Source organism: Perognathus longimembris, chromosome 17 (assembly GCF_023159225.1).
Source record: "Perognathus longimembris pacificus isolate PPM17 chromosome 17, ASM2315922v1, whole genome shotgun sequence".
Taxonomy (NCBI): domain Eukaryota; kingdom Metazoa; phylum Chordata; class Mammalia; order Rodentia; family Heteromyidae; genus Perognathus; species Perognathus longimembris.
In genome coordinates this window covers 27,236,468-27,257,903 of record NC_063177.1, presented here as the reverse complement: position 1 = coordinate 27,257,903, position 21,436 = coordinate 27,236,468, and the positions used below count along the sequence as shown (strand labels likewise).

Sequence of the window (21,436 nt, the reverse complement as noted above, 5' to 3'; positions counted from 1 at the left end):
GCTCCATTCCTCAGCACCACATAAACTGAAAAAGCAGGAAGTGGTGCTGTGGCTCAAGAGGTAGAGTGCTAGCCTTGAGCAAAAAGAAGCCAGGGACAATGCTCAGGCCCTGAGTCCAAGGCCCAAGACTGGCAGAAAAACAAAAAGATTGGGGAAGCACATTGAAGGATAACTGATGGTAGACACCTAGGCATCTGAAAAAACAAGAGTCTGTTTTCTTTAGTCTTGCCTTCTCTGTTTTATTCTCCTTTCTTAATATTTCTGTATTGAATTGACTTCTTTCTCAGGATTGTTTGATTGGTTGATTTAGTTACAGAATCTTGTTGTATAGCTCTGGCTGGCCTCAAACTCTCAAACCCCCTCCTCTGCCTGAGTGTTAGAACAACTGTGTGCTACTGTGTGTACTTTAAGATGGCTTTTGTTTGTTGATGTACAGAGGGGTTTCAGTTACATAGGTAAGGTCATGAATGTTTGTTTTTTGTTGTTTTTTTTAAACATTCTGTTTGTGCATGCCTATAATCCCCATTACTTGGAGGGGTAAGGTATGGGGAACCATAGCAAGATCCCATCTCAAAGAAAAAAAAATTTTAAGCATCTTTAGTTTTAACTATCTTTATTTGTAGAAGGAAAGAAAATAAAATAAATAGGTATAGGTGATCTGTGTGTTTGGTCATTTTTTCTGTATATATGACTATTATAATGCCTCTTTCCACTTTACATTTTTATGTATGGATATGTATCCCTTTTTATGAATTTTTATGGCACTAGATAGTGAACTTGAGGCCTCGTGTTCACTGTACCAATTGAACATGCCCCCATGATATATAGGTATGTGTAGTAGAAAAGTGGCTCCAATGTGAAATGCTGGTACTGCCAGTCATGTTTTAAATACAGAATTCTAAAGCCCTAAAATTAAAACACCAGACCATCTAACCAGATGAAGCTCTCTGTTGCTCTTGTCTATACCATATGTAAAAAAGTTAATTTTCTATAATTTAATATGTTAGAAACTACATAAGTTATGTGATAGAATTGGAATCAGCTTAAACATCTTTTTTTTTTTCAAGTCCTGGGCCTTGGACTCAGGGCCTGAGTGTTGGGCTCTCTCTACTTCCTCTCCGCTTGGGGGGGGGAAGGGGCTTGTCCACCCCTTCCTGGGTGGACCTTTATCACTCCCACGTGGGAGCGATGGCCACAGGTAGTCCTCGGTAGCGTGTGGTAGCAGGGTGCCCCAAACCCGCCAAGGAAGACACGGATGCATGGGTCCCTGGAGAAGCCTCATGGGCGTTCTGATTTATTCAAATGAAGGGGCCAAGAGATATACCCCAAAGGCGGGCACAGGAGAGGGGCCCCTGATTGGTCCCAAGGGGCCCCTGATTGGTCCCAAGGGATGTCCCTCAAGTGATGTCAGGGGACTTCCTTTGTGGGCGGAGGCCCAGTCCCCCAGGGGCAGGGGCTTCTCTTCCTGTTAAAGAGGGAGGAGACAAGCTAGAGCCAGCTGTGGCCTCTTCAAGGCACAGCTGTCCCCAACACCTGAGCACTTTTCCCTGGCTTCTTTTTGCTCAAGGCTAGCACTCTGCCACTTGAGCCACAGAGCCACTTCTGGCCGTTTTCTGTATATGTGGTGCTGGGGAATTGAACCCAGGGCTTCATGTATACGAGGCAAGCACTTTTGCCACTAGGTCATATCCCCAGCCCCCTAGACATCTCTTAACAGATCAATAGAAAAGAAAATTAGGTGTGGGTGTTTGTGTGCACACATGTTCCTGCATACACATGGATATTTACACACTTGAATGGTATTCATCCATTTTTTGAAAAAAAGGAAATTCTGTCATTTACAGCAGCAGTTTGAACTGGAGTGGTAAGATAAATACCCTATGTTTTAACTTACATATGGGATCTAAAAGAGCTGATCTCATAGAACAGACTAGAATAGCAGTTACCACAACCTGGAAAGGGTATGGGAGAAACAGGGATGGGGAAAGGGTAGTTTAAATCTTCCAAAAACAAAACTGGCGCTGGTGGCTCACGCATATAATCCTAGCTACTTTGGAGGCTAAGATGTGACAAGGCCAGCCCAGGCAGGAAAGTCCATGAGACTCTCATCTTCAATTTAGCTCCAGTGGTAGAGCACTAGCCTTGAGCACAAAACCTCAGGGACAGCTATCAGTCTATGAGTTCAGGCCCCAGGACTGGCACACACAAAAAAAGTTAAAAGGAAAAAATGTTTTGTCAAGCTAGGATGGTGGTGTATGCTTATAATCCTAGCCACTTAAGAGTCACAGATCACTGGGTACTGGTGGCTCAGATCTGTATCCTAGCTACTTAAGAAGCTGAGATCTGAGGATCAAGGTTTGAAGCCAGACTGGGCTGGAAAGCCTGTAAGACTCTAATCTTCAATTAATAACCAAAACAAAAACACAAAAACCTGACAGCTAGCCTTGAACATAAAACCTTAGGGACAGCCAACACCTAGAAGAAGAAGAACCCCTTACATTTGTAATCTCAACTCAATAGTAGTTATGGATAGGTGGATAATGATTCAAGGCTTGTTCCAGACAAAAGAGCAAGACTTAGCTTGAAAAATAACTGAAACAAGAAGGGCTGAGGTCATGGCTTCAAGATAGAGCACCTGGCCTGGTAAGGCCAAGATTAGTCACAACCTTTCTCTTTCCCCCTCCCACACAGGCACACACTTTTATACACACACACACACACACACACACACACACACACACACACACAGACGTGTCTGTCTTTTCAGGCTGGAATGTAAGTAACTAAGTGGCAGAAAACTTAGCTAAAAAATACAAAGTCTTAGGTTAGATCATAACCAAAGAAGAAAAACTTTAACCTTAAATTAGAAATATGAATAAAAATAAAAAGTTCTTTTTGGTACAGTAGTTCCATTGTTTAAAAATATTAAATCTGGGGGCTGGGGATATGGCCTAGTGGCAAGAGAGCTTGCCTCGTATACATGAGGCCCTGGGTTTGATTCCCCAGCACCACATATACAGAAAATGGCCAGAAGTGGCGCTGTGGCTCAAGTGGCAGAGTGCTAGCCTTGAGCCAAAGGAAGCCAGGGACAGTGCTCAGGCCCTGAGTCCAAGGCCCAGGACTGGCAAAAAAAAAAAAAATATATATATATATATATATATTAAATCTGATATACTTAACTTACTGAAGAAAGTAAGCCTACACTCAAAGAAAAGTAAATTTTCTCTTTGGAAATAAATTATAAAATTAAAAAGCTTATTGGAGAATTTATCTAATGATTAACCTTGGGAGCCTTTGTATTTTTTTAACTGTTTTATAAAAAGGCACAGTTTTCAGACTCTGAGACTAAATGTTGTCCCATCTTTCCCCCTAATATTACACCTTGAACATTTAACTTTTCAGGGCTACAGTTTTATGGAAAAGTTGAGTATAATTCTATGTGCGCTGTCTAGACCCCAAATTTTGAAAAGCTCAAATAAAATGTGAGAACATTTTAAAAAGCTAATGCAAGCTACAGGTGCCAGTGGCTCACACCTATAATCCTATCTACTGAGGAGACTGAGAATTACCACCTGGGCAGGAAAATAAGTGAGACTCTCCTCCACTTAACCACCAAAAATCCAGAAATGGTAAAGGGGGTTAAGTGGTAGAGTGCTAGCCTTGGGGGCAGTAGGGGGTGGGGGAAGAGCTTAGGGACAGTGCCCAGGCCTGAAGTTCAAGCTCCAGGAAAGGCAAAAAAAGAAAAAGCTAAGACAAGCCAGGCACTAATCATAGCTGCTCAGGAGGCTGAGATCTGAGGATCGCAGTCAAAGCCAGACCAGGCAGGAAAGTCTGAGACGTTTATCTCCAATTAACCGCCAGAAAACCAGAAGTGAAGCTGTGGCTCAAACTGGTAGAGCACTAGTCTTGAACAAAAGAGCTCAAGGACAGCACCCAGGCCCTGAGTTGAGCCCCCCTCCCCAAAAGATTAAGGGATAGCACCTGAGTTCAAGAGTTCAAGCCCCAATACCAGCACCAAACAAATAGAAAACTTAGTTCAAGCTTTGTAAATATAGTGTTATTTTGTTTTTCAGTTACTGAAAGTAGTTATTGTCACATTATTATGTTTTCCTCTTCTGGTTAGTTATCTCACTAGAAGCAGTATCTTCACTGTCTTAAAATCATGATTTCCTACGCTGATGTTAATTGGAGATTAAGTCTGGCATATAGTTGAAGAAAAAAAAAAGATTGGTTGAATTAGTTCATGGTTGGTTTACTATATTTTCCTTATATCTAGAAAATCCTGAAACATTTAAAAAATACATTCATAATGTTTAGGCTTATTCTTTTTTTTTTTTCTTTCATCAGTCTTGGGCTTGAACTCAGGGCCTGTACACTGTCCTCAAGATTCTTTTGCTTAAAGCTAGCACTCTGCCACTTGAGCCACAGCGCCCCTTCTGGCCATTTTCCATATATGTGGTGCTGGGGAATCGAACCAAGAGCTTCATGTGTAGGAGGCAAGCACTCTTGCCACTAGGCTATATTCCCAGCTCCCACCTCCAGCTTTTTCTGTTTATGTGGTACTGAGGTATTGAACCCAGGGCTTCATGCATGCTAGGCAAGCACTGTACCACTAAGCCACATTCCCAGCCCCTGAGCTTATTCTTAAGTTTGGTAAAAGTCTTAAGGACATAGGATTCTGTGACAATTTTATTTGCATGTTTTCCCATAAACATACTGCTATGATGTTAACCATTCCTCTTAGTCATTAAATGAATCCCTATGATCTAAGAAGCATGGTGATTCACACCAGTTATCTCACTATTCAGGAGGTTGGGGAAAAAGGATTGAAAATTTATTTCTAGCCTGAGCTACATAGGAAAAATACAGCTCAGATACAAACATCTCAGTGCTGGTGGTTCATGCCTGTAATCCTAGCTACTAAAGAGGTTGAGATCTGAGTATCGAAGTTCGAAGTCAGCCTAGGCAAGAAAGTCCATGAGACTCTCATCTCCAGTTAAACACCAAGAAATCAGAAGTAGAACTGTGACTCAAAGTGTGATAGAGCACCAGCCTTGAGCACAAAAAGCTCAAAGACAGCATCCAGGCCCTGAGTTCAAGCCCCAGAACCAGTTTAAAAAAAAAAAAAAAGACCAAGAAACCCCTCCAAAACAAACAAAAACCAGCTGGGCACTGGTGGTTCACACCTGTAATCCTAGCTATTCAAGAGGCTAAGATCTGGGGATCACAATTCAAAGCCAGCCTGGGAACAAAAGTCTCTAAGACACATCTCTAATTAACCGCCAAAAAGCTGGAAGTAAAGCAGTGGAGTTGTGTCTCAAGTGTAGAGCCTGGAGCACAAAAGCTCAGCACCCGGCCACAAGTTAAAGCTCCAGAACGGGCAGAAGAAACAAACAACAACAAAAAAAATCAATGCTATCAGCTTGTGCAATAACATAACATGATACAATAAATTCCATTAATGTTTTAATATCTTTCTTTTTACAGGACTTTGCTTCACGGGCTAAACTGGCAATTCAGAATCTAGTACAAAAAGTTGGATTTTTGGGGATTTTGGCATGTGCTTCAGTAAGTGAAATATTAAAAGTGATAACTTTTACGTAATGGTAGGATTGTATTTTGATATTTTTTTCAAGATTTTTTTAATTTTTAAGTTGATGTAGGAAAAGGTTACAATTCTATAAGTAAGTTTATGAATGCAATACTTCTTGATCACTATTACCCCTTCTATCATTCTCTCCTATTTTCCCCATCCCATCCCTATTCTCAAGTTACATAGTTTAGTTTTTACATAATGTTCCACACAGTTATAGAGAGGAAGTGTTTTTCTAAAGTTTCTAGTGTTAGTTTAAAAATTCATATAACATTGCTCTTAAGAAACCTTACCTCTTGGGTCTGGGAATATGGCCTAGTGGCAAGAGTGCTTGCCTCATATACATGAAGCCCTGGGTTCGATTCCTCAGCACCACATATACAGAAAGGCCAGAAGTGGCGCTATGGCTCAAGTGGCCTTGAGCAAAAATGAAGCCAGCGACAGTGCTCAGGCCCCGAGTCCAAGCCCCAAGACTGGCAAAAACAAAAATTCAAAACAAAACAAAAAAAGAAACCTTACCTCTTGCCTTTGATATTGGCAATATCTGAAGCAGAGCTAAGAACAACATTAACTGTAATAAACTAAGAAGCTATTTTTGTCTGAAACTTTTTTTTTTGTTTGTTTGTTTTTGGCCAGTCCTGGGCCTTGGACTCAGGGCCTGAGCACTGTCCCTGGCTTCCTTTTGCTCAAGGCTAGCACTCTGCCACTTCTGGCCATTTTCTGTATATGTGGTGCTGGGGAATTGAACCCAGGGCCTCATGTATACGAAGCAAGCTCTCTTGCCACTAGACCATATCCCCAGCCCCTGTCTGAAATTTTTAATGCTTTAAATTTCAGATTTGTGAAATTGTCATTCCTTGGTGAATTGGAATTTTTTCTCAATCTTCTCTAACACCATAAAATTTTATTTTTAGGATGGGCCAATTTGATCGGTCTTTCTTAGTGGCATATATACAATTATTGGCAATTCAGCGACAGATTTGGCCAAAATATCCAAGCACCTCGTTGATAACCTATAAACTTTCATTATAAATCAAACTCACAGAATTATTGACATAACTATTTTTTTTTGTTTTTTTGTGTTTTTTTTTGGCCAGTCCTGGACCTTGGACTCAGGGCCTGAGCACTGTCCCTGGCTTCTTCCCGCTCAAGGCTAGCACTCTGCCACTTGAGCCACAGCGCCGCTTCTGGCCGTTTTCTGTATATGTGGTGCTGGGGAATCGAACCTAGGGCCTCGTGTATCCGAGGCAGGCACTCTTGCCACTAGGCTATATCCCCAGCCCCATAACTATTCATTATATAATAAGACACAAATATTGCATCTTTGAGCTCTCCCTTGCAGATGCCAAAAATTAGCACAATTGATGCTAAAATTTATGATGTAATATCATCATTGTAGAGAGATCTAAAATAAATGCCTACTGTCTATTGGCTCTGATAATACCTGAAATTTTCATAAGCTAACTTCTTTTTACTATAATCAGGTTTTATTGTTTGTTTTCTTTTGTTTTGCCTGTCCTGGGGCTTAAACTCAGGGTCTGAGCACTATCCCTGGCTTCATTTTGCTAAAGGCTAGCAATCTACCACTTGCCACAGCACCATTTCTGGCTTTTTCTATATATGCAGTGCTGAGGAATCGAACCCAGGCCTTCATGTATACAAGGCAAGCTCTTTACCACTAGGTCATATTCCCAGCCCCTATAATTGTTTTTAATCATAATATTTATTACCACTTCATGAACAAGTTATAGTTATATTGTAGAATGAGTAGACTAGAAAGAGAATAACCTGTAGAGTCAGGCTGACTTAATTCATAAACCAATTGTGCCTCTTAGGTATATAGTGTCACTCATATTATTCCCAAAGCCCAGATTTTCTTATTTTTAAAAATGGAACAGATGTTGGATGTGGTGAACACCTGCATTCCAGCACTGTGAAGGCTAAGGCATGAGGATCAGGAATTTATGGTTTGTGACTGGATTGCTTAGCAAGATCATGTCTATAGATTGGGAAGGGAGGAAATGCAGAAGGAAGATGGGGGGGGCAGAGATGTAAAGATAGAAATAAGACACTTCACTGCAAAGGCTGATACAGGTATTTTAGGACATATACTAATGTAGTACTAAGCCCGTAAATGTTCATGATATGCTTTATATCAGCCACTTTGTTCTGAGAGTAAAGGTTTAAAAGGAGTCTGAAGATGTAGTTCAATGATAGAATGCTCAACTACTGCACAAGCCCATGTGTTCAAATCTCTAGCACTGCTAAAAAATTTTTTAGATGTTTAAAAAAGAGGTAAAAGACATATTTCATCTCCCTATGGATCCTGAAGTACTGAGAGACAGTTAAAATACTATAGAAATCGGGCTGGGAATATGGCCTAGTGGTAAAGTGCTCGCCTTATATACATGAAGCCCTGGGTTCAATTCCTCAGCACCACATATATAGAAAAAGCCAGAAGTGGCACTGTGGCTCACGTGGTACAGTGCTAGCCTTGAGCAAAAAGAAGCCAGGGACAGTGCTCAGGCCCTGAGTTCAAGCCCCAGGACTGGCAAAAAACAATACTACAGAAACCTAGAAAATGGTATTATTTTGGGATACCTAACAGATAATTATGTCATTAATTTAGGAACCCAGAGAACAAGCTCAGAAGGCACAAACTTCCAAAAGTTTCTCAACTCTTACTTTGCTACCTTTGCCTAAGGCAAATGACAATTTCTTTCATTCTTTTCCTAAGTAAAATTAGTATGATGATGATATAGTGTTGTAAGGATTGCTGACATAAAGCACTTAAAACAATACCTAACACTAAGCGCTGGTGGCTCATTCCTGTAATACTAGCGACTCAGGAGGCTAAGATCTGAGAATCATGGTTCAAAGCCAGCCTAGGCAGGAAAGTCTGTGAGACCCCAATTAACCACCAGAAAACTGGAAGTGGAGCTGTGGCTCAGCTCAAACAGTGCCCAGGCCCTGAGTTAAAGCCCCAGTACCCACACACACACACAAAATAAAATTAATGTGGGGCTGGGGATATGGCCTAGTGGCAAGAGAGCTTGCCTCATATACATGAGGCCCTGGGTTTGATTCCCTAGCACCACATATACAGAAAACGGCCAGAAGCGGCGCTGTGGCTCAAGTGGCAGAGTGCTAGCCTTGAGCAAAAAGGAAGCCAGGGACAGTGCTTAGGCCCTGAGTCCAAGGCCCAGGACTGGCAAAAAAAAAATAATAAATTAATGTATATCTAAAAATAAATTCATTCATTATACTCTTGTACATGTATCCATTGTAGAATGACATATCCAACAGACTGTCAAATCCTACTGTTTATTACATATGCCATAACTTTAAATTTATTTGCATTTTGATGTGGATTGGAGCCTGAGAATAATGGAAAAGTTATAATTCATAGAACTGTAAGGATAACATGAGAAACTACAAAATGGCAGACACAAGGCTTACAATATGGTTATAAAAAAAATAAATTGCATGAAGTGTTTTAATTTACATTTAAAAACAATTTATTGAATCAAAGTATTACTAACAGAAGAATTCTAATTTAGTCATGGCATTGCTTTAAAAATGCCATATGTGGGGCTGGGAATATGGCCTAGTGGCAAGAGTGCTTGCCTCGTATGAAGCCCTAGGTTCGATTCCCCAGCACCAAAAGTGGTGCTGTGGCTCAAGTGGCAGAGTGCTAGCCTTGAGTAAAAAGAAGCCAGGGACAGTGCTCAGGCCCTGGGTCCAAGGCCAGGACTGGCAAAAATAAATAAATAAATAACCATATATGACAAATAGTTTTTAAACATCTAGGCTTTTCTTTCAGAGTTAAAAAGTTAAATTAATTGACTTGTAAGTGGTTCAACCAACAACCATAGGGCAGATGTTTCTGTAGAAGAAAAATAGATGAAGTACTCAAAAACAGCCTGTGGTTTCTTTGCATTTTTATAGGGAATTGTCATTTCACATTCTTAAAATGTGGGAATGTTTAGAAAAGATATTTATTGTGAATCATTTCTCTGTCTGGGACTAAGTATTCAAAACATGTGAATCTGTGCTCTCATATTTGCACATTTGATTTTCTTTCTGAAATATGTCACATGGACCCAAAGCCTTGAACTTTGTAAAATGAAATACAAATAATGAGCAGGGTGCTGGTGGCTCATAACCTTAGCTTCTCAGGAGGCTGAGATCTAAGCTCAGGAGGTTGAGATCTAAGGATCACAGTTCAAAGCCATCCCAGGTAGGAAAATGCCTGAAACTCTTATTGCCATCTAACCATAAGAAAACTGGAAGTGGCACTGTGGCTCAAAGTGGTAGAGCACTGGCCTTGAGCAAAAGAGCCCAGGGATGGCACCCAGGCCCAGAGTTCAAGCTCCATTATTGACAAAAATAAAGAAAACAAAGAAAAGAACTACAAATAATTTTTTTTATTTTAAGAATATTCTTCTATAAATGTAATTGTGAATTTATAAGAATGCTTGTTAAAGAAGTGAGCACTGGGCTGGGAATATGGCCTGGTGGCAAGAGTGCTTGCCTCATACACATGAAGCCTTGGGTTCGATTTCCCCCACCACATATATAGAAAAGGCCAGAAGTGGCGCTGCGGCTCAAGTGGCAGTGCTAGCCTTGAGCAAAAACAGAAGCCAGGGACAGTGCTCAGGCCCTGAGTCCAAGGCCCAGGACTGGCCAAAAAAAAAGTGAGCACTTTCAGATATTCATACTTCAGGCTAAAAATTTTAGAACTCTTTCTGGGTGATTGGTGACTCACAATTCTAATTCTAGCTACTTAAGAGGCTGAGATCTGAGGATCAAAGTTCAAAGCCAGCCTGGGCGGGAAAGTCTATGAGAGTCTTATCTCTGATCAACTACCAAAAAGCTGGAAACGGGGGCAAGGAATGTGGCTTGCTTGTATATTGCTTGCCTAGCATGTGTGAGGCCCTGGGTTCGATTCCTTGGTACCACATAAATACAAAAAACAAAACTATTAAAAATTTTTTTTAAAAATAGCTAGAAATGGTGTTGTGGCTCAAAGTGGGAGAGCATTAACTTTGAGCACAAAAGTGTAGGGAAAGTGCCCAGGCCCTGAGTTCAAGTCCCAGGACACCAAAATAAATAAATATAAAAATAAAAACAGGACCTGAGTGATTTCTGAACTAATTCTAACTCATACCTCTCCATAGAAAGCAATCCAAAGCAAATGCCCAAGAATATACTGAATGGGATGCAATACCTACAGAGATCCACAGACTTTATCCATTTCTCTTATGGTTTAAGGAAAGAAAATGTGGTTATGAGGCATCAGCCATAGGTAAATAAAGAAAAAGATAACCTGGTTCACTGTAAACATATTAGAGAAGAGCCTGATAAAAATGTGAGACCCAGCATAGGGCCATGTAAAAGACTTCTATACCTTCTGAACAGTGTAGTGAACTGACCAGGGAACTTATCTTTTTTTTTTACAATTTAAACAAGGCCCAAAACAAAATAATACATACCAGTGGGTGATAAAATTAAATTGATCTTTGAATTTTGTATGTAAGTTGTTATTGTTGTTGTTTCTTAATAGATTCCAAATCCTCTATTTGATCTGGCTGGAATAACATGTGGACACTTTCTTGTGCCATTTTGGACCTTCTTTGGTGCAACACTGATTGGAAAAGCAATAATTAAAATGCATATCCAGGTAATTATATACCTTATTCACTGTTGACTGATTATGTTGCACCTATTATAAGACACTGAAACTGGCTCATTCCTAAGAAAATTAGGTTGCTGACTCTGCTTTGGTTTTGTAGCTTACTTAGAAAGTATGAAAATGTCACATGGAGGTTAGTAAATTCCCTTATTGCCTGATGCTGGTGGTTCCTGTCTAGTCCTAGCTACTCAGGAGGCTGAGATCTGAGGATGGAGGTTCAGTGCCATAGTGGGCAGGAAAATCCAATTAACCACCAAAATCCAGTTAACCATCAAAAAGCTGAAAGTGGAGGGCTGTGGCTGAAGTGGTAGAGCCTTGAGCCAAAAAGCTCTGGGACAGCACCCAGGCCCTGAGTTGAGGCCCCAGGACCAGCATAGAAATGTAAGATAAAAGAAATTCCTTTGTTTTCTTCCTCTCTCTTTTTCTCCCTTCCCTTTTCTTCCTTTCTTTTTTCTCTTTTCTCTTCTTGTTTACTTTTTGCTCCATGAAACCATGTACCTAAGACTTATCAAATGAAAGTGTGTTTTTGTATAGAAAAATGTACATCATTTTTATATACAGTCAAATAATGTAGTTTTTCTCCTGACCACAACCTGAGAGAGTATTGCCTTTCACTATTTCTTTTCTTTCTCATACTCTATATAGTATTTCCTCTCGACACCAATACTCTTTACCGAAAACCAGCCAGGTGTTAGTGGGGGAGAAAATGGGGAAGGAAGGGGTCTGAAGAAGCAAGGAAATGTGGGCTGCGGTTACAGAATGAGAATCCACTAGTCCCTAGAGACACTTTTAACAGCTGTAGGATACACACATGCAACTAGATGCTAAGACATTAAAGGGAAATAGATATGTGAGTCAAAAGCTGTGATGCGAATTATTTCCTACTAAGGGCAAGTCTCACTAGAATAAAATTAAAAATTAACCTGGAAAGAATTTGTTTGTAATCAGTGTGGTTTGCAACAAAGAAAGGTATTTATACAAAGAAAATCAAGAACCATGAAGTATTGTCTCTGTGCCACCGTGTTGTTCCATAATAATTTAAAATAAACCCAATCGGCTAGGGACATACTTCTGTGGTTGAACCTGTGCATCATGTATGTGAGACCCTGAGTTCAGTCTTCAGTACCAGCCAAACTAGAGTGGCTCAAGTAGTAGACTGTCAACTGTGAGCAAGAAAACTGAACATGTGGCCCTGGGTTCGAGCCTTCCTCTCTGGCACTTCTCTTCCTCTGGAGAATGAAGCTGAGCATGGTGGCTCACGCCTGTAATCCTAGTTACTAAGGAGACTGAGATCTGAGGTTCACGGTTCAAAGCCAGCCTGGGCAGGAAAGTGTGAGACTGCAAAAATTGGAAGAGGAGATGTGGCTCATAGTGGTAGGGTGGTAGGTAGTCTTAGAGTAGAATAGCTTAGGGACAGTACCCAGGCCCTGAGTTCAAGCCCTATAATCCACTCCTCCCCCAACCCCAGAAAAAAAAAGAGAAGAGTATTTCAATTAGTTTATAGCGACTTTTCTGGGAATCCCTAAGTTTTTGTTTTTTTGGTAGTTTTTTTGTGTTTTGTTTTGGGCAGTATTGGGATTCAAATGTTGGGCCCCATACTCTTAGCTTTTCCTCTCAAGGCTGATGCTCTACTACTTGAGTGGTTAATTGGAGATAGAAGTCTCAATTTGTCAGCTTAGACCAGCTTTGAACAGTGATCCCCATATCTCAGTCTCCTAAGTAACTAGGATTACAGAAATGGACTGCTAACACCCTGCTGATTATGACCATTTAAGTTATGACCTTTTAATTAATTAATTTATTTATTTTTATTTTTTTCCCAGTCCTGGGCTTGACTCATTGCCTGGGCACTGTCCCTGAGCTTCTTTTGCTCAGGGCTAGTGCTCTACCACTTGAGCCACAGCACTACTTCCAGCCTTTTCTGTTTACATGGTACTGAAGAATTGAACCCAGGGCTTCATGCATGCTAGGTGAGCACTTACCACTTAAGTGGAACAACAGCTCCACTTCCAGTTTTTGATTGGAGATAAGTATCTCATGACATTCCTGCCTGGCAATCCTGCCACAGTCTTCAGATCTCAGCCTCCTGAGTAGCTAGTACTGCAGGTATAGCCACGGCCCCTGGCTTTTATTTTTATTTATTTATTTATTTATTTTGCCAGTCCTGGGCCTTGGACTCAGGGCCTGAGCACCTTCCCTGGCTTCTTTTTGCTCAAGGCTAGCTCTCTGCCACTTGAGTCACAGCGCCACTTCTGACCGTTTTCCATATATGTGGTGCTGGGGAATCGAACCGAGAGCTTCGTGTGTAGGAGGCAAGCACTCTTGCCACTAGGCCATATTCCCAGCCCCTGGCTTTTAATTTTTAATATAGTATTTCACACTTTACAATGCTTGATGTAATCCTAGGATAGGAGAATTACTATGACCATTTTGTGGTTGTCAGACGTAAGTGGTTAATAAATGTTGCCTGTAAGAAAACCAGCTTGAGGGCTGGGGATATGGCCTAGTGGCAAGAGCGCTTGCCCTGTATACATGAGGCCCTGGGTTCAATTCCCCAGCACCACATATACAGAAAATGGCCAGAAATGGCGCTGTGACTCAAGTGGCAGAGTGCTAGCCTTGAGCAAAAAGAAGCCAGGGACAGTGCTCAGGCCCTGAGTCCAAGGCCCAGGCAAAACAAAAACAAAAAACAAAAAAAGAAAACCAGCTTGAGGGGCTGGGAATGTGGCTTAGCGGTAGAGTGCTTGCCTAGCATGCATGATTCCTCAGCATGCTTGATTCCTCGGCACCACATAAACAGAAAAGGCCAGAAGTAGCCGCTGTGGCTCAAGTGAGTAGAGTGTTAGCTTTGAGCAAAAAGAAGCCAGAGATAGTGCTCAGGCCCTGAGTCCAAACCCCAGGACTGGCAAAAAACAAAACTTGAACCAGGTGCCAATGGCTCATTCCTGTCTAATCCTAGCTACTCTGGTGGCTGAGATCTGAAGACTGTGGTTTGAAACCAACTTGGGCAGTAAATTCCATGAGACTCTTATTTATCTCCAATAAATTACAAAAAAAAAAAAGTGGAAGTGCGGCTGGGAATGTGGCTTTGTGGGTTCGATTCCTCAGGACCACATAAACAGAAAAAGGCAGAAGTGGCACTGTGGCTCAAATGGTAGAGTTGAGTGCTAGCTTTGAGCAAAAAGCTCAGGGACAGTGCCCAAGACCAGCAAAAAAAAAAAAAAAAAAAAGAGCTTGAATTTGAACCGAAATCTTGTGACTTCATGTTCAGTATTCCTTCTTTTGCACTACCTTTTTAATCTATGTAAATTATTAATATGACTAAGGAAAGTAAATTGTTGAATGCCTGCTATTTATCAGGTCCTGCGCCTGATAATTTATGTTATTTATCTCATAGAGAGACAAAATATGTTAGAGAAGACAAAATAGGATGGAGATATGGCTCAAGTAATAAAGACTTGAGTTCAAATCCCAATACTAAAAGAAGGAAATATAGGAGAGAAAGAAAGAATTAAAGTAAAATAAATAAAAAAATTTTAAGAAACAAGATTTCTTACCTAAGACACTAAAATCCAAACTGAGCTCTTAAAGTTGAAGCTGTTTCAGACTACCTAATGTGTACAGGAAAGCAAAAGAAGGAGGAGAAAAAAGCAAAACAGCTAAAAATCCTTTTATGTTTCTGAAAGGAAAGAATCTGTATTCCTTCACTAAACCAAAGCTATGTTTGCTATGTTGTACTGTGTCATTGTGACATACTTTGTAAAGGCATGTCACTTGATGTACATCCAGATGTAGTTCAGGGTAACAAGCACTTCTCATTTCTTGGGTAAGCAATATTAGTGAGCAGTATAAACATTTTAGCCTTTTTTGCAATAGAAACACCCAAACAATTTTTTTTCTGTACTATTTATACAAAACCTGTTTCTGCATCTGTTTTTTCCCTTCCCCCTCCTTATCTCTCCCTCTCCCTCCCCCTCTCCCTCTCTCTTTCTCTTTCTCTCCTTCTTCCTGTCTCTGTCCCTCTCTCTCCCTCACCCCCCCTCTCTTTCTGGTGCCTGTCTTGGGACTTGAATTTAAGATCTATGCACTATCTCTGAGCCTTTTCTCTGAAGATTAGCATTCTACCGCTTGAGCCACAGCGTCTCTTCTGGATTTGGGTGGTTATTTGAAGATATGGGTCTCATAGACTCTCCTGCCCTGGATGGCTTTGAACCATGTTTCTCAGATCTGTCTTCTGAGTAGATTACAGGTGTGAGTCCACCATAGACAGCTTTCATCTCTTTTTCCTCAACTTAAAACCTATTAGATAATTGGGGGCTGGGAATATGGCCTAGTGGCAAAAAGTGCTTGCCTCATATACATGAAGCCCTGGGTTTGATTTCTCAGCACCACATATATAGAAAAAGCCAGAAGTGGCGCTGTGGCTCAAGTGGCAAAGTGCTAGCCTTGAGCAAAAAGAAACCAGGGACAGTGCTTAGGCCCTGAGCCCAGGACTGTCCCCCCCCAAAAAAAAAAAATCAGATAGTTGTACATTAAGAGTTGTTATTTTTATTATTGTCTTGCTATCTGTTAGCCTTCCCTAAAAAAATCAAATCAGCTCAATTGAAAATGTTATTTCAGGGGTCTGAGAATGTAGCTTAGTGGTAGAATGCTTGCCTAGCATGCATGAAGCCCTGAGTTGGATTCCTCAGCACCACATAAACAGAAAAAGCTCCAAAAGTGGCACTGTAGAGTGCTAGCCTTGAGCAAAAAGAAGCCAGGAACAGTGTTCAGGCCCTGAGTCCAAAGCCCAAGCACTGGCAAAAAAAAAAAAAAAAAAAAAGTTATTTCAGGTTCTTCCTATTCACTAAATAAGGTTCAGTTCCACTGCCTAGAGACATCTTTTCTCCCAACTAATTAAGAAACTTAACATGCACATTTATATTATATTCTATGACTTATTTACCATGGGTATAGTCTCTTACCTATCTTCCTTGCCATTTACCAACAAACACATACATAAGTCCCAGGAGATCAGAAATGTTCATATATTGATTTACTAACACCTTCTAGTGCCTATCTGACAACTAAACTTGTCTAAAATTTTTCTCTCCAATGGAGGACACTTCTTTAACAGATAATTGCTTTATTCATCCTGGCACTACTAGTACCCTTTACTCATCTTTTTGTTCTTCCTGCTTAGCTCTTTCCCTTGTTTTCTAGACACATGGTGGAAGGGCTCTTTTGTGTCTATGCCTTTTATCATTTAGTAGAATTCCTACTCAGACTGCCAATGTGAAAGACTCTGAGACATACATTCTTAAATGGGTGATGTATTTTATTCCTTGCCTAGGACAGTGAATTTTTAAGCTGTTACATTTTAAAAGAAAATCTTGTTTTGTTTCTCAAGCAAAGTTGTGCAATTATCTGGGCATTGACTTATTTCACATGTTAGGAAATGATGGTAGGGAAAGCTCGTGGTGATGAAATCATTGGAAGTCAATGCCATTAGTTCTGTTGATTGGGAAAAGATTTATAGCCCTAAAACAACTGAGTTTTGGCACAGACCCCATATACTCATGCTCTTCTCCCCTTAAATTATCTGTAATAATTATCTTGGTAGCTTCATTAATATTCATATACTACTCATGTAACTCTGACCTATTAGTTTCAACATGAAATATTATGCTTTAGTGTAACCTGCCAACTTTCCTCAGATTCATAGTGGTTGTTATTTATTTTATTTTCTTCCCCTTTATGTGGGTTACATTGGCTAAAGTAATTATTCACTAAATAATAACACTAAACAGTTATTTTTCTCTAAACTTCTGTGACATTATGGATTATTTTTGTTTGGTTGGTTTTGGTCTCTTTCTTTCTTTCTTTCTTTCTTTTTACCATTAATGACAGTTATCATTGTATTCACATTTACATTACTATACTTGTGCTGGTCCTCAATTTTGAACTTATGCCCTGGGTGCTGTCCCTGAGCTTTTTTTCTTCTTCTTCTCTTTTGGTACCAGTCCTGGAGCTTGAACTCACGCCTGGGCACTGCTCAAGGTTAACACGCTGCCACTTGAGACACAGCACCACTTCCAGCCTTTTCTGTTTATGTGGTACTGAAGAATCAAACCCAGGGTTTGCTAGGGCATGCTAGGCAAGCTCTCCACCACTAAGCCACATTCCCAGCCCTGTTTCTGAGCTTCTGTACTCAAAGCTATGGGAGAAATGGGCGCTGGTGACTCACGCCTGTAATTCTAACTACTTGGGAGGCTATCTAAAGATTGCAGTTTGAACCCAGCCTGGGCAGAAAAGTCCCTGTGAGACTTTTATCTCCAATTGACTACTCAAAAGCTGGAGTAGACCTGTATTTCAAAGAGCTAGAGGGCTAGCCTTGAAGAAAAGAGCTCGGGGACAGAACCCAGGCCTTGAGTTCAAGCCTCATGACCAACAACAACAACAAAAAAGCTACATGGGAATGGGTTTATAATACAAGAGTCTACATGTCTACTATATTCCATTTTAGTCTGTGGCTTCATGACTCAAATTTCTTTCAGTCATGGTCAAGTATCCTAATAAGATTAAAGCTTTGAGCTTGAGGAAAAGCACTTTAAAAATATGTAATACCATGGGCTGGGAATGTGGCTAATTGGTAGAGTGCTTGCCTAGCATGCATGAAGCCTTGGGTTCGATTCCTCAGCACCATATAAACAGAAAAGGCCAGAAGTGGCACTGTGGCTCAAGTGATAGAGTGCTAGCCTTGAGCCAAAAGAAGCCAGGGACAGTGGTCAGGACCCAAGTTCAAGTCCAGGACTGGCAAAAAGAAGAAAAAAGAAACATTTGGACTGGAAGTCAAGAGGTAGAGCACCAGTAGTAAGCAAGAAACCTGAGAAGAGAGTACAAGGCCCTGAGTTCAAGACCCAGTACCAGCACATAAACAAAAGAAAATTTGAAATTTTAGTTATAGCAGGACTTTACTTTTTAAAATTATTAAATTTTTTAACTTATAGTATGTTTTTAATGACTATTTTAACTGGTGTTTCCTACAGAAAATCTTTGTTATAATAACATTCAGCAAGCACATAGTGGAGCAAATGGTGGCTTTTATTGGGTGAGTAATTCTTTAAAGACTAATGTTAATATCACTGTTTGATTAGAGCAAATGTGTAAAAGTAAATTAGGTTATCTGTGTCTGTGTCTGTGTGTGCGCGCGCAAAATTCTGGAACTTAAACTCAGGGCCTGCCTCTCTGTCCTTGAACTTTTTCATTCAAGGCTAGCTCTCTGCCATTTGAGCCACAGCTTCCCTTCTAGCTTTTGAGTGGTTAAATGGAGATAAAAGTCTCATAGAGTTTCCTGCCTGGACTAGCTTTGAAGTGTGATCCTCAGTTCTCAGCCTCCTGAATAGCTAAGGACTACAGGTGTAAGCCACCTGAGCTTAGCTGGGGCTGAATTTTTTTTTTTTTTTTTTTTTTTTTGCCAGTACTGGGGCTTAGACTCAGGACTTGGGCACTGTCTCTGGCATCTTTTTGCTCAAGGCTAGCACTCTACTTCTTGAACTGCAGTGCCACGGTTTTGGCTTTTTCTATATATGTGGTGCTGAAGAACTGAACCCAGGTCTTCATGTATGTGAGGCAAGCACTCTGCCACTAGGTCATATTCCCAGCCCTGGCTATGAATTTTTGAAACAGAATGTCTTGCCCTATTGTTAAATTGAAGAAGACCCCCAGAATATTTTGTAAAGGTAGAGGAAGCTCACCAATCAATTCCCATATAAGTCTAAATCTTACATAATATTTTAGTATTTTATTAAATAAGGCACAATAAGATGTTGTAATATTTCCAAAAATATGTCACCTAGGAATCTGGTACTTCACTTGCGAGAGAAAAAGAAGACCCATTTTAGAAGGCTAAACTACCCAACTAACTTTTTCCACCATTGTCTGCAGGAATTACTACCTCAGCTTCTTTTCTAGATAATAATAAATAATTTGATTTGACAAGTGATACTATTATCAGATGCCAAAAGGTGTATCTTTCTAGTTTTGGGGGGGGTAACATCATATCATAATCAGATTCTCCAGTTGAACATGACATGATTCGTTTTTCTATGGTTTGAAACGGGAAATGCTTTTAAATATAGTGTTCAATTGAAAACTAGTATATAGAACTAAGGATGTGTCTGTTGATAGAGCACTTGCCTAGCCAATTTAAGGCCTTAGGTTTGATCTCCAACACTACAAAAAAAATAAAAATGTACTCACCAAAACTAGAATGAAGGCTATGTTATACAAGTAGAGATCAGTTTTGTTTTGTTGTTGTAATTGTTATAATTAATTTGTTGGTATTTTTTTGTTGTTTATTGGTGCTGACGTTTGAACTCAGGGACTTACACATACTCAGCTAGTACTCTACCACTTGAGCCATATCACCTGTGTAACTTTTTTATTGTTATTATAAAGTTGGTATGCAGAGAGATTACCACTTGAGCCATATCACTTGTGTAACGTTTTTATTGTTATTATAAAGTTGGTATGCAGAGAGATTACAGTTATATAAGTCAGGTAAAGAGTACATTTCTTTTTGAACAATATCTCCCTTTTCCTCACTTTCTCCCAGTTTTTCCCTCCCATCCCCACCCACAAATTGCACAGTTCATTTTCAGCATACTGTCTAGTGAGTACCACTGCTGCATTTGTTCACCCTTTGTCCCTCCATTTTTCTACTCTAGGTACTGTCCCAAAGACAATTGTCTGGCTTTTTGCTGATAACTTTGGAATCTCACAGACTTTTCTAGCCAGGCTGATTTCAAATCACAATCCTTCATAGATCCTCAAGTAGCTAGGATTACAGACTCAATCATTGTTTTTGTTTTGTTTTGTTTTGTTTTGTGGGAGTCCTGGAGCTTGAACTCAGAACTGGATTTTTTTTTTTCTCAAGGCTAATACTCTGCCATTTGAGCAAAACTCAGTTTCTGGTTTTTTTTTTGGCCAGTCCTGGGCCTTGGACTCAGGGCCTGAGCACTGTCCCTGGCTTCTTCCCGCTCAAGGCTAGCACTCTGCCACTTGAGCCACAGCGCCGCTTCTGGCCGTTTTCTGTATATGTGGTGATGGGGAATCGAACCTAGGGCCTCGTGTATCCGAGGCAGGCACTCTTGCCACTAGGCTATATCCCCAGCCCAGTTTCTGGTTTTTTGGTAGTTAATTGAAAATAAGAAAGAGTCTTACAAACTTTGCTGCCCAATCTCGCTTCTAACCACTATTTTTAGATCTCAGCCTCCTATGTAGGTAGAATTACAGGTGTGAGCCAGTAGCATCCAGCTCATCATTATTTGTTGTTGTTTTTGCCAGTTCTGGGGCCTGGGACTCAGGGCCTGAGCACTGTCCCTGGCTTCTTTTTGCTCAAGGCTAGCACTCTACCTCTTGAGCCACTGTACCACTTCTGGCTTTTTCAGTTTATGTAGTACTGAGGAATCAAACCCAGGGCTTCATGCATGCTAGGCAAGCACTCTCACCAAGCCACATTCCCAGCCCTCATTATTTTTTATAGTAGGTCTCATTGTGTTGCCCATACAGGCCTCAATTCAATCTGCAGGACTTAAATGATCCTCCTATCTCAGTATTTGGAACTACTCACCCAACACCAAGAATGAGGTTTTAAGCCGTCACCAGCAGCTCACACCTGTAGTCCTAGCTATTAAGGAGGCTGAGCTCTGAGGATGGTAATTCAAAGCCAGCCCACGCATGAAAGTCTGTGAGACTCTCATCTCCATTGAAACTACCAAAAAAAAGGCAGAAGTGCAGCTCTGGCTCAAGTGTTAGAGCAGTAGCCTTGAGCAAAAGGAAGGTCAGGGACAGAACCCAGGTCCTGATTTCAAGTCCCATAACCAGCACACCTTCCCCCAAAAAAGAGAGTTTTTAATAGATCTGAGTTTATTGTAGATTAACAGTTTATTTCAGAACAGAGACCATTCACTTTCACTGGCTAGATCCCTTGAGTTGAGCTAACCAGAAGTACTGCCTCTAATTTACTGTAGAAACCTTCTCTGTTAATTTTAACATTGTTAAAACTCCAAATTGTTTAACAAATCATCACACTAAACTAGCTAAGTTTGGAATGCAGTCTGTTGAAGGATATTTAAAATTATGTGCACCCAGGGCTGGGGATATAT

The 21,436-nt window shown here is 40.5% G+C and overlaps 1 protein-coding gene across 1 annotated transcript in view; it reads left to right on the top strand.

Moving 5' to 3' along the window:
• The window catches only part of Vmp1 (vacuole membrane protein 1), a 95,457-nt gene that overhangs the window by 59,645 nt on the left and 14,376 nt on the right, over positions 1-21,436 (top strand). Inside the window, exons 8-10 of the mRNA XM_048365023.1 lie at positions 5,488-5,568; positions 11,160-11,276; positions 18,317-18,378. Of these exons, the coding sequence (XP_048220980.1) occupies positions 5,488-5,568; positions 11,160-11,276; positions 18,317-18,378 (260 nt within the window). The remainder of the gene's footprint in view (positions 1-5,487; positions 5,569-11,159; positions 11,277-18,316; positions 18,379-21,436) is intronic.